Here is a 13,064-nt window from a genome sequence, read left to right on the forward strand (position 1 = left end):
CCCAGTCCACCTGACTTGCACAAGCTGCTATTCAAGGGCTAAACTCATTCAGAATCTAACCCCTCCTTCTGTAAGACAGAAGTAACACCCTTTCTCTGCTTTCACATGCAAGTCCGCGACAGCTGACTCAGGAGCTGGCTGGCTAGGCCACAGGTAGACCTGGACCCTGATCAACGACCATGACTCTCTTGCTCATTCTACGTTCTCTCCATCTAGTTTCCCTGCTCTGCTTGCTAAGTCCCCTTCTCTTCTGTCTTTTTCTTTCTCCTCTTCATTTTCTTTCTATCCTTCCCCCGTGCTTTAGGTCTACCTTGGCCCTTTCTGGCCTCATTTTGCCTGAGAGCAACACTCAGGAATAGAAAGGTACCCAGCCCTTTGTGTTGACTAATGCCACCTTTGTTTTGGTGCCAGATTTGTTTTGGAGGCAGATCTCCAGGAAAGCTGGACAGCCGGATCCGTCCTGCGGAGCAGGCAGTAGGCAGAGGAAAGAAATCTGCTCCGTAATTTTCCCAAAGGCCGCCTCAAATCTGTGGGTGATGGCTTTCAGACACCTTGCCTTTAACAGACAAGGAGACAACCTCAGAGCTCAGGAGACTTGCCCCAGGTCTGGAATTAAGTCAGTGCAACGGTGGAAGTGAATACAGAGCCCTCAGACTGGAAGCTGTCCAGACAGCTGCATGGAGCAGGATCACAAGCTCACTGCCTTTCAAAGCCTCAACAGTCACGGTCACACTGCAGCCACTTGACAGTTACTGGAGTGTTGTATTACGTGTTCCTGTCAATCCTTCATCCTGTGAAGGAGTAGCACCGTGAATTTCTTGGTGAAGCTTACTCATTTTCTTTCTTGCTTAAGACTGAGGCTGTTTCTCACATCCCTACCCTGGTTTTGCTTGTCTCAAGGATTTCATTGGAAGGGCGGGACATTCCCCCTACCTCCCCCCACCCCAACCGGAGCCTGCAATCAGGACCAATGAAAGCCAAGTACCTCACCACTCCCCACCCCCACCCAACCCGGTGACTAAGAACTGAGTATTTAAGAGGTTGCAGGAATGGGCTGAGAACTGCTTTTGCTTTCTCCACAGACAGGCACACTCTCATCTGACTTGGGCCATCACTGAACTGCAGAGTGAAGAGGGGCATCCTCCCAGACTTCCCCACCACCATGTGTTACGGCAAATGTGCACGATGCATCGGACATTCTCTGGTGTGGCTGGCCATCCTCTGCATTGTAGCTAATATTCTGCTTTACTTTCCAAATGGGGAAACAAAATACGCCTCTGAAAACCATCTCAGCCACTTTGTGTGGTTCTTTTCTGGCATCGTAGGAGGAGGCTTGCTGGTAAGTTGTTCAGAATTATTACAAGCTTAAAAACTTCTCTTCTCTTAAAGAGGTGTTTTCCTGGAAAGTTTTCTACGATGCCTATTTCCAAATCCAGTTATTTTTGTTCATCTTCTTTTGAAAGCAGATTGCACAAATTGAGCTATGTCTAGCTATGTTAATTTTATTAGACGTTTTACAAAATCCTCTTTCAACTAAAAGTGAACTTCCTTTTTGCTAAGCTCTCTCACTTTACAGCGAGAAAACAGATATTAGCTTTTCAATCAGATCTGAGAGATTCTAGAGTTTCTAGTACTGGAGAGGGTAGGCATTTAACATTTGCTTTAGGGAGCCGGGAGGGCTGGTTCTCTGTCTAAATCAACAGTTTTGGATTCAGATTATCTGCTGTTTATGCTCAGGCACCTGTGACAGAAAAAAATTATGAATTATGAGTGTATTGCTATTTTAAAAGAAGGATACATTTTCTCCTTTATGTAATCCTGGGTGTGGTGTCTAGGAAAAATCCTACGGTTAGCAGCAGATCAGGGTCTGAAGCTAACAGTGGAATGTGTTGTTTTTTCCAAGGTTTGTTTTTAATTGAAGTGAGAGGAATTGCTTGCCAACCTGAGAGGTGAAAGTATTAGCTTCAACCACAGCACGGAAAGAATGTGGACAAACTCGAGCTTGCCACTTTAAATTCTGGGATCGAGACGTTTAAAAAGACATTTTATGGAATTGCTAATACCACACAGATTATTTTTCTTAGTCAAGAAAGGACATTAAAACATTTAAATTTAATACACTAAAAGTGGTATGGCTAATCGGCTTTGAATTTAAGCATTGTTATCATGTTAACATAATTGTCCTTAATATAACGTCACCCTTGTTTAGGTATCTTTTGATCTCAAACTCAGAGTATTTCATGCCCACTTTATTTAAAGAGCTTTATTGTGAAGCGGCAACCATACAATCACATCATCAAAGAAAGTTTTTATTTATTATACGGCATTTTCATCTGTCCCATTTACAAAAATGTTTCAGTTATGATATTAAACACTTGTTAGTATCATCTATGTTTACAAGGGGGAAAAGGCAGAATTAAAGACAGGGTTTAACAGAAACAGAGTTTGCCTCTGGGACTAAGTTAAGGAACCCTTGTGGGAGAAACATATTTATGGGTTATTATTGTACCCATCCCATAAGGCACCCTCACCCTAAAGAATGCTTTGACACATTACATGAAAACAAGCAGATATTTCATTTAGAGGTGTTTTTCTTTTCTTTTCTTGTTTTTTTTCCTTCATAGTTTTACAGTCTTTGAGATATTGGGCCAATCTAACCCAAAGCCATTCCACACTGTCAGAAAGAAAGGTATTTTCCGAAATACCGAAAGATGCTTAGCCTGACTCTTATAACAGGCTTTAATTTGGGGAAAGATGGTGACTTTAAATTTATCGTTTTCTAACTAGATATTCCTGCCGGCATTCGTATTCATTGGGTTGGACCAGGACGACTGTTGTGGCTGCTGCGGCCACGAAAACTGTGGCAAGCGATGCGCGGTAGGTCCTCCATCTCAGGTGGGGAAAATGGTCCCTGGGAGGCGGGTGCGACGCTGTGGCTCACTTCTGCTGTTTCTCCTCCTAGATGCTTTCTTCCGTCCTTGCGGCTCTCATTGGGATTGCAGGATCCGCCTACTGCGTCATCGTGGCAGCTCTGGGGTTGGCACAAGGACCAATATGTCGTGATTCTTTTGGCCAGTGGAACTACACCTTTGCCAACACCGATGGACAGTAAGTAGTTGTTCCGTTTCCGACCATGCATTCTTGTCCACTGAGTGGTATAGTGGCAACCCCGCCGAGTTAGAAAGGCATCAGTTATCCATGCATCCGTGCACTCAGCCAGGCCGTGATTCAGGCACCAAGCAGTGGTGTCAGAGGGCGGATGCCCAGTCTCTGACCTGGTGAAGCTCTAAGTGCTTTTTAATGGGTTCACTGATTCAGCCCTCATGATACCCTATGAGTTGGACTTCCACTATTGCTCCTCTTTTACAAATGAGGAGAAAGAGGTGCAGAGAGCTGAAGTAACTTATCCAAAGTCACAGTGCTAGGACATGACACCCAGGCAGGCAGCTTGGCTGTAGAGTTCGTGCTCATGTAGTGTGTGCACTATACCAAAACAATTGGCTGATTTTACTATTTTATAACAAAATAGTATGGAACCCTTACATAATATGGATGGAAAATGTATGAATTTAACCAAACCCCCAGATTGATCATACTGTCCACACACACACATATAACATAATCACTATGTACAACAAACTCTTTATTCAAGTGATCAGGCAGGGTGCCTGAGTGGCTCAGTCCATTAATTGTCCACCTTTGGCTCAGGTTATGATCTGACTCAGGCTCTGTTCTGACAGCTGGGGACCTGGAGCCTGCTTCAGATTCTATGTCTTCCTCTCTCTATGACCCTCCCCTGTTTGTCCTCTGTTTCTCTGTCTCTAAAAAAATAAATAAACATTAAAAAATTAAAAAATAATAAAAACAAAAAATAAATAAAGTGGTCAGGCTACACAAGGTTTTCTATACGACCTTAGCATCAGGATAATTTAAACTCCGTTGTTTTATGTCGATACTTATTTCTTATCTATTCTTGAGAAAAGAACAGAAATAGCTGATAGAAACTGATGTACATGATGGCAAATGAATGAAATCCTTTTTTGAATTTTGGAAGGCTTCATTATGAGATTCATGAGTGAGAATAATATGAATAATGAATTTCAGTTACCCTTACATTATCAAGACTGTTCCCCATGAATTGTATAGCATATAGTGAGTTCATAAAATCATGAACATGGAATTACATGGACCTGGATTCTCCCAGCTCTGCATTTCTCCCTCAGCAACCAGGAAAAAAATGAACTGAGCTCCTTGCTTCTCAGTTTCTTTGTAAAATAAAACTAATGACAGTTGTCAAGAGGATAAGTGAGATAATAAATGTAAAGTATTTGTTACAGAGGTTGACACACTCCGAGGCTGGCCTCTGATAACTATTAATATGATCTGCTAACTTACATGAATACAACCCAATAGTAGCCTCTGAAGGAACGTTAGCTTTACAAGGGTTTGAAATTTGAGAGACCAGAATAGTTATTGATTGTGATTCAACTTTGTTCAGAACATACGGAATGTGTGAGTGAAAATTGGATATTCATGTATGCATAGACGTACAAACTACTGCACAAACCCACCTCTAAAAATGATCATGATGGATGCAGCTGGAATGCAAGGAGAAGTGAGAATATCACTAAGCATTTTTACAGCTGTTTGATTGTATGCCCCCCCCCACCATCCACCCCAGCTTCTGTAAGAAGCCTTCCACTTCTATATCATTCCTCACTTCAACCTGTCCAGGGATTTCAGCATGAGGAATAATTAATGGTCACAAGCCAGTGATTAATTGCTCAATAGCTAGGTGGGGCCAAGAATTTTTTTATATTGTGTCCTAAAATTACAATTTTCCCCCTTCTGGTATGCAGAAAGAGAGGGTCATAAGGACAAAATTCTTTTTTTTTAATCAACACATTGAGTTTCTGATTGGCTGAATGAACCATTCAAAGTTAGGTCTCTAATTCTAAGCCCCTTTGTTCTGCTCTGGTAGGAAGAAGTGATAAGAAAAGATTTATACCAGAGCTCTTTGTGGAATTAAGTCAGTTGTAGCTTTTCCCACGATTGAATCCTATTTCACTAAGAATCCCAATGCTTTCTGATGTAGCAAAGGCTCAAATTCTAAGAGAGTAATCAAAGATAGAATTTTTTAGACTGTAAGAATATCCAGGTACTTAGAAAATCTCCTAAGTTGTATATATATGTGTATATGACGTCTCTGTGTGTGTGTATAGTCAAATGTGACTTCAGTGTGGTTTGCTAACATTTCACAGAATGACTTCAGATTATTTATCATTCAGTTACTTCTAAAATGTGTTGAGTACTTACTATGTACTAGATACTGGCCTAGGGGAGATATATATGTGTGTGTGTGTGTGTGTGTGTGTGTGTGTGTGTGTGTGTGTATGTGTGTGTATATGTGTGTGTGTGTATATGTGTGTGTGTGTGTGTGTGTGTGTGTGTGTAATGAAAGGTCTGGTTCCAAACTTCATGGAGCTCACACTTGTGGAATAGTTACATCAGCAGGTATTCTCCTGGCCTAGGGGAGATGCCCGTCCTCACTTGGTTTTCCTGATCAGTGTACTTGTTGCATTGAGATTGCATATTGTCCCCTCCCTTAGATGCTATGCTTTTCCAAGGCAGAGCCCATGCCATGTTCACCATTATATCCCCAGTCCTGCCTTGATGTCTAACTCACAATGAGTGCTCAGTAATCTTCGTTGAATTTTATATGTACCATTGCAGCAAGATCTGGGCTAAATTCCTCACTTTGTGAAATGACTCAGGCTGGGAAAATTTGACTCAGATCATTGAATTTCTTTTTTTCTGAACAAAAAAGCACCACACAGAAAGTAGTTTATGAGACATCCCATTAGATGCAGCCATGTATCAGAAATTTCTTCTTTTGATCCCCAGGTACCTTCTGGATACCTCCACATGGTCCCAGTGCACTGAACCCAAGCATATTGTAGAATGGAACGTCTCTCTATTTTCCATCCTTTTGGCCCTGGGTGGAATTGAATTCATCTTATGTCTCATTCAAGTAATAAATGGCATGATGGGAGGAATATGTGGCTATGGCTGCTCTCACCAACAGGTAAGAACTGTGAAAATGTTGCAGCCTGGCCCTGGGGTAGTCAATTACTGTAATACAGTGTTCTTTTTATCATAAAGGGGAAAAAAGGCAAAATCGGACTCTGCTCAGCCTACCAATAATTGTTCCTACATCATCTTTGTGGCAAAGCCTTTACAACATTTTGGTTTGCTCTTACTAATAAGCTTCCTAAATATCATAGTTGCTGGGTTATCTTGGTTTTTTGTTTTTGTTTTTGTTTTGTTTTTGTAGTTGGCTGTGTGTATATAGGAAAATGCTGCTCATAGCCAAAGTTTCCGTTCAAGAGCAAACTCACTGCCCCTTTTACTACCCCTGCTCTGGCCAAAGAGACATAATTTTGCTTGCTCTAAATGTTCCCAACTAGCGTATGCAAAGAGTGGTCAATGTTCATTGCACTAGGCACTGAGCTAACCTCACATTTCAGAAGAGATTATAAGTCAGAGATTAAGCAGTATGTCTAAGATCACCTAGGCATGGGTCATTTTATGCCAGCTCCTGCTCTCAACCTGTCTGCAACACTTGCTGTTCTATTGGATTTTCTACAATGCCTTCTAATAAGGAGTCACAAAAATAACCAAACAGCTAAGCACAGAGAATCACTAATAACTTTTGAATAACAGCTCATGAAAAAAGCCTTTCACAGTAAAAGAAAACCAGGAAGCACTCGTTTCCTGGGGATATGATTTCAGAGAGAAGTATGCATTTGTTAGTAGCGGGGAAAGTTCTTGTTTCTATATCCTCCTTAAAAAAACACATAGTAATGAATTGATGGAAGTCCAGCTTTGGTCCAATTTTGGGACATTTGTTTTATGTCTTATTCTGTAAAATGGAATTAGGTAAACAGAAACTTACTTACTTTATATATTCCTAATCATTTACTCCTTTGGTTCAAGGTCTCTTAAAAATCTAATGAAAACTGAAAGCCCATTACTACCATGAAAAACCTTGCTGTGAATAAATGGAAACTTTCTAATTTTTGAGGGGAAGTTAAAAGAAAAATCTGGTTTTCCTTATCAGGCAAGGACAGCAAGAGTAATAGTTCCCTTGGGAGCCTGCCAAATTTCCAAGAGAACAACGTAGTGGGAAACATTCAATATGGAGTTCTTTCTAGGCAGTATGGTTGGGCAGAGGCAGAGAAGGATCCTCTCAGACTTACTCGAATGTAACCTATCTTTAGCCTTGGATTTCATACAAGACAGAGCTTAAGTTAGGTGAGGCCCCACTGGAACATCAACACTAGTTCATTTTGGGGACAGGCATGATATATCAATGACCAAAATTGCTGTAGTGATTTGGCAGAGTGACCCTCTTCTCAGAGCAGGGGTGGGGAGCAAATGGTCCCACTGGGTGTCCCGTCTGAGTCAGCGAAGAGATGGCTTTTTCACAGACACCACAGTGCAGTTCTGCTATTTTTGTTTCTAAGACAAAAGACACTTTCAAAGGGCAAGGTTTTTAGTGGAGATGAGTCAAGTCTGTAACTTGGTAGTACTTAATTGGGAAGGTTAGCCACATTGAGCCCACTCCTGTGTGAAACTCCCATGGCATTATCTCTTAAATCCCTAAGATTAAAAACCTACCCCAAACACATTCAAAGCAAAGCAAACACTAGTAAGCTGTGGTTTCCACGGGCCTTTCCTGCAGCTTTCCCTAAGAGAGGACAATGGGTCTCCTTTGTTTAGGAAACATTTCATGAGCATTGTCTAAGCTCTTGGTGTTGTTGGCCAGAAGCTCAGTGAAGTGTAGATCAGCTTGTGTCACGTTTGCTTAAAACAGGGATTTTGGGGCACCTGGTTGGCTCAGTCAGTTAAACATCGGCTTTGGCTCAGGTCATGATCTCACAGTTCGTGGGTTTGAGCCCCACATCGGGCTCTGTGCTGACAGCTAGCTCAGAGCCTGCTTTGAAACCTGTATCTCCCCTCTGTATCTGTCTCTCACCCTCCCCTGCTCACACTGTCTCTCTCTGTCTCTCAAAAATAAAAAACACTTTTAAAATGTTAAAAAAAAAAAATGGATTTTTAGGACTAACGTGGCATCATTGTTTGTTTAGCCTGGTTGTAACCTAATGCATATTTCATTTTCTTCACAGCGATATGACTGCTGAAAGAGTCACCCCACGATAGAACCACGATCTTCCTCTATTTCATTGTAATTTATATATTTTACTTGTATTAATTTGTAAAACTTTGTACTAGTGTATCATATTCCATATAGTCTACTTTTATAAATGTGTATAAAGGCTGGCATCTTCATATGATGTAGTGTTTGAGCATAGCAAACTTCTTTTTTAGGAATGAGGAAACCTATGAGGTAATTTATAGACTGAATGACGGTCAGTCCTCAGCATAGCTGAGACAAACTCTGGCCTGAGTGATGTTTTTGAGAAGCATTGTAAGGATAAATATCACATTCCAATTACTGTTATCTGTGCCTGGGTTTATTAAATGAAAGATTTCTGATTGCTTTTTTTAAGATCGTGAAGGAGGAAATCCAACAACTTGAAAAGATGTGTCTGTTTTCACTGTTTATATGGTGTTTCCCATTCATATGCCTGCAGATCTCTGGCAAGAGGCCTTTTTGAAGTGTTTCATGTTCTGAGAGAGACAGACACTTGCCTAGAGCAGGAGTGCCCCGAGCTAAAGGAAGGCATCAGAATGTGCGGTGCTGCCAAGAGTACCGGCAGGGCTGAAGTTTTTCTAACAGGTGGAACACTTTTTGTCCTTCAGAGACAAGCACTAAGGATCATGTATTTACAAAGGAAAAGTCCTGGATAATTGGACAAGGAAAAGATGGGAAACGGAATCAAGCAGTGTATCAGCTTCATGGGAAATGGGGGTGGGGAGGAAGGGCAGGAGGACCATGGGGAAATAACCCCAAAATTTGGTGGCTTTAAAACAACAAATAAAGTATCCACTACCATTTTTTTTCTTGTTCAGTTTCACTGTCCTTTGTTTAAAGCTCCCCCTTTTGGGGTGCCCGGGTGGCTCGGTCAGTTAAGCATCCGACTCTTGATTTTGGTTCAGGTCCTGATCTCACAGTTAGTGAGTTTGAACCCCGCATCTGGCTCCGTGCTGATGGTGCAGAGCCTGCTTGGGATTCTCTCTGTCTCCGTCTCTGCCCCTCCTCTGTTCCTGTGCACGTGCATGCTCTCTCTCTCTCTCGCTCAAAATAAATAAATAAACTTTTAAATTTTTTTCTCTATTTTTTTTCCAGCCTAAAGATTGTACAGCCCCAGTTGCTCAGGGCTTTGTGTCTTCTGGGTTTTTTATCCCACTTTCTCTTCCTCATCTTCTCCCTCCTCTTCCATGTTTCTCTGCTCTCCGTGCATTGCTATTGCTATGCCATACCTTGGAGTCATCCCACTACTTGGGTCCTTTCTCCTGGATGCTCCAGGCATCAGGCTCCTCAGGAGGGTAACAGACATTTTCTTCCTTGATATTTTCTATTATACAGAGTTAGGTTCTTTCAAGAGACAAGATTCCCTGATCTATTGGGAATTCTCTTCAGAAGTTTCCTGCTTTTCGTGTTTATTGGCCTAGGTAATTGACAAGTTAATAAAGAAGCTTCCTGGGCTGTTGGACAGGAGAGCTCCTCCTGTATTCTAGGTGCCCTGCACTGGCTTCCTACCTGAACGGTTCTCATCTTTTCTGTGCTTCTGTCTCCCTCTGGCCGTCCTGTGAAGACCATAGACTTCTTTGAAGAATGCCATTTAGAAGTGCATAAAATAAAGTATGGTAGTTAATCACATTGTGATCGTTCATCAAGATGCTTTTGATAAGACATTGTGATATTATTATCAAAATTTTTTGAAAATTATAATACAGCTAACTTGACAGTGAGCTCTGTCATGCCAGCATCTGTAGACAGGAAGACCGAGGTCATCTGTGTCCTGGCGGTGGTCAAGGGAGTGGGCCTAAGAACAACTGTACTTCTGAAATTCGATTCCAATTGAAATGATATTTTGAGAAACCTGGAACAATTTTCATGTGATACAAATATAATATATAATTTTGTACTTTAATCAAAGCATGATCAGTATTGCTGATACTATTGTGAATTGTTTCATGTAGTTATAACAGAGGAAATACTAAATTTTCATTACAGGTTAGTAAAAACATTGACATTTTTTTCTCTTTGGAATTTAACACCCCCTCTCTTAGATATCTATCCCTGGGCCTCTTGGGAATTCTTGGGCATCAGAGAAAATCCAAACAAGAGGTATAATGATCAGTTATAAGCCCCTCTTTTTCCTAAACCTATCTTCAAAGGCAACAACAATAATAATGATTAATCATGATAGTAACAATAGCAACCATTTATTGAGTTCTTTCAGTGGTCAGTTGCTATACTTAGTTTCTACACATATTATGTCACTGAAATCTCTCAGCATGCCTAGGAAGTGTTGCTTGTCTCCACTGTACAGTGTCAAAGCTCAGGGAAGTTAAGTAATATGCCCAAGGCTCTATCTTTAACAAGAGGAAAAATTATGGTATGAATCCAGGTCAATCTAACATGGAAACCGATGCTTTGCTCGTTCCTCTCTTTGGCCCCTTCTTCCTCCTCTGAGACCCCTGCCCAGGTGCTGGGGTCTTGTCCCCTCCAGCACTGACTCAGCCTCTCCACCCACCTAAGGGAGGCTTTCATAGGTCCCTGTGACACTCAGTCATCCTACCCCCGAGCTAAAATTTGAGTGACTCAAAGTTTCCCCTAGTGTGTAAATTCTATAATAGTATAAACATTGCCATTTTCCAGAGGAAATAACGAAACAAATCACTTTCTAACTAGTTTGCTTATATTTATAGCTCACATTGTGAGTCTATAGTATTCCAAACCCTTCAATTTAACTGCAAATTCCCTCAGAGATTGTACTAAAGCAGCTTATTATATCACCTGGCAACATAAAAGCAATATAATTACTATGGAATCTGAGTCACCTGAATAGCACACGTGACCCCCAAGGTTAGATAGTTCCCTCTGAGTATAAATTTGCCATAGTTGCCATATTTACAAATAACTAGCTAAATATAAGGAATCTCTTGAAGTAAAATCTAAAGAAATTGATGGAGTATTACCTTCACTACAATTTGTTTCTTGTAAGTGTGTGAGATCTTTTTGACTATGTTTCCTCTGATGCTTACCCACCAGGCGAACAGGTATGGAATTTGGTGCAACTTTTCAGAAAAGTAACAATCTATAAGCTCTCCATATCTTTTTTAACCCAGTGTATGTGTGTATGTGTCTGTCTATCATCTATCTATCTATCTGTCTATCTATCTATCTATCTATCTATCTATCTATCTATCTATCTAACTTTTAGTAATTTATTTTAGGACAATCATTAAGGATATTTGATTTCAGCCTTGCAGATGCCACCACCTGGAGCCCCCTGTGCCTCCCAGCCACAGTCAACTCTACCAAGTTCTTTGACATTGCAGTGGATAACCAGTCCTTGGGTCGAGTTTCCATCAAGCTGTTTGCAAAGTTCCAAAGACCGTAGAAAACTTTCATGCTCCGAGCACTGGGAAGAAAGGATTTGGTTATAAGGCTTCCTGCTGTCACAGGATTATTCCAGCATTTATGTGCCAGGTGACTTGACTTCACTATCCATAATGGCACTGGTGGCAAGTCCATCTATGGGGAAAAATTTGATGATGAGAATTTCATTCTCATCACAGGTCCTGGCATCTTGTCCATGACAAATGCTGGACCAAACACAAGCAGTTCCCAATTTTTCATCTGTACTGCCACACAGTACATTACTGTGGTTGGGTGGTCGGCAAGTGGTTTTTAACAAAGTAAAAGAGGGCATGAATATCGTGGAAGTATAGACTGCTTTGGGTCCAGGAATGGCAACACCAGCAAGAAGATCACCATTGCTGATTGTGGACAAATCTGATCAATTTAGCCTGTGTTTTAACTTAAACACCAGCCCATTCCTTCTGTAGCTCAGGAGGGTCCCCCCTTTACCCCCATCTACTAGAAATATCCTATGATCTTTGTGCTTTCACTGCAGGTCTATGGTTTCACATGTTCCTTATTCCCCACTGAATCATAGTTTGATTACAAAGTTAAATTTATGATTATGAAATAAAAACTAAACAAACAAGAGGATGGTCAGTTTCCAGGGATAATTTTGGGAGTAATATTTATACCAAGAAAAATAACAAGAGCCTAAATGTCCAACAAGGAACTGGTTTGATAAAATGTCAGCACAATAAAATTTTATTTATATTTATATTTATTAATATATAGCACTAAAAAGTAATTTTGGTTAGATTCTGGGTTATTTTTGTCTTGATTCATTTTGCCTATCTGTACCACCTAAGGTTTTTACAATAAACACATATTACATTTGGAAAGAAAGCAAAAATAGGAAAACAAAGATTCATTCCTAAAATCTTTCAGGGAGTGGTCTACAGTCTTTGAAGGAAAATCCCCAAGTGAATGAGAAAACCATTGTTCCTGTCGGTGACAGAAGAGTCATTCTGCAGTGAACACGAGAATAATCATGCAGACAATTAGCCCAAGGGATGGGCTAGGTGAGACAGGCAGTAACCACAGCCTGAAAATATTATGGGGAGGCCATAATTCCCACTGTGTGTTTGAGAAATGTAAGTACATGTAAGTGTCTACTTACCAAATAGGATTTTTTAATAAATATCAACTACATATCTGTTTTTCCATTCTTAAAAAATGAAAACAATGAGATGCTTTTAATTTGAGCATGGCCGTTTATCAGTGTTTTTTTGTGTGTGTTTTTTTGGTAGCACAGCTTGAATTTTCCTCATTTTCCTTACATGAGGTGAGAGGGATGGTCAACAATGGGTTTATAGGACATAGCCCAGTCTGATTTGTGGAAATGATTCAAAGCACATTGTGTAGAGAAATTGTCACCCACTCCAGGCTAGTAAAAATGGTCTTTTCTCCTGTTTTAACACAAAATATTCTTTATGTTTGTTCATCT

At 40.6% G+C, this 13,064-nt stretch overlaps 1 protein-coding gene across 4 annotated transcripts; it reads left to right on the forward strand.

The window, feature by feature from the left end:
* Nucleotides 1-1,062: 1,062 nt before the first annotated feature.
* Nucleotides 1,063-12,712, forward strand: TM4SF1 (transmembrane 4 L six family member 1). Of its 4 annotated transcripts, XR_003908820.1 has the most exons (6): nt 1,063-1,339; nt 2,788-2,877; nt 2,963-3,108; nt 5,905-6,085; nt 11,459-11,686; nt 12,506-12,712. XR_003908820.1 is itself a non-coding variant. In XM_029940070.1 (5 exons), the coding sequence occupies exons 1-5, from the start codon at nt 1,163-1,165 to the stop codon at nt 11,525-11,527; spliced, it is 663 nt and encodes a 220-aa protein (XP_029795930.1). In that variant the 5' UTR covers nt 1,063-1,162; the 3' UTR covers nt 11,528-11,687. The 4 variants fall into 4 exon arrangements, 3 of the variants coding, with proteins under 3 accessions (XP_029795930.1, XP_029795932.1, XP_029795931.1); XM_029940070.1 differs by lacking the exon at nt 12,506-12,712 and having other exon boundaries at nt 11,459-11,687; XM_029940072.1 differs by lacking the exons at nt 11,459-11,686; nt 12,506-12,712 and adding an exon at nt 8,224-9,024 and having other exon boundaries at nt 5,905-6,124.
* Nucleotides 12,713-13,064: the final 352 nt, after the last annotated feature.

Source organism: Suricata suricatta, chromosome 5, assembly GCF_006229205.1.
Source record: "Suricata suricatta isolate VVHF042 chromosome 5, meerkat_22Aug2017_6uvM2_HiC, whole genome shotgun sequence".
NCBI lineage: Eukaryota > Metazoa > Chordata > Mammalia > Carnivora > Herpestidae > Suricata > Suricata suricatta.

Bases quoted from the DNA above. Each gene is read 5' to 3' on its own strand.
- TM4SF1 (XM_029940072.1), top strand. From the start codon at position 1,163: ATGTGTTACGGCAAATGTGCACGATGCATCGGACATTCTCTGGTGTGG. The intron at 3,109-5,904 runs GTAAGTAGTTGT...TTTGATCCCCAG, and splicing joins TTTGCCAACACCGATGGACA to GTACCTTCTGGATACCTCCA. The intron at 6,125-8,223 runs GTCAATTACTGT...ACCCCACGATAG, and splicing joins TGCAGCCTGGCCCTGGGGTA to AACCACGATCTTCCTCTATT.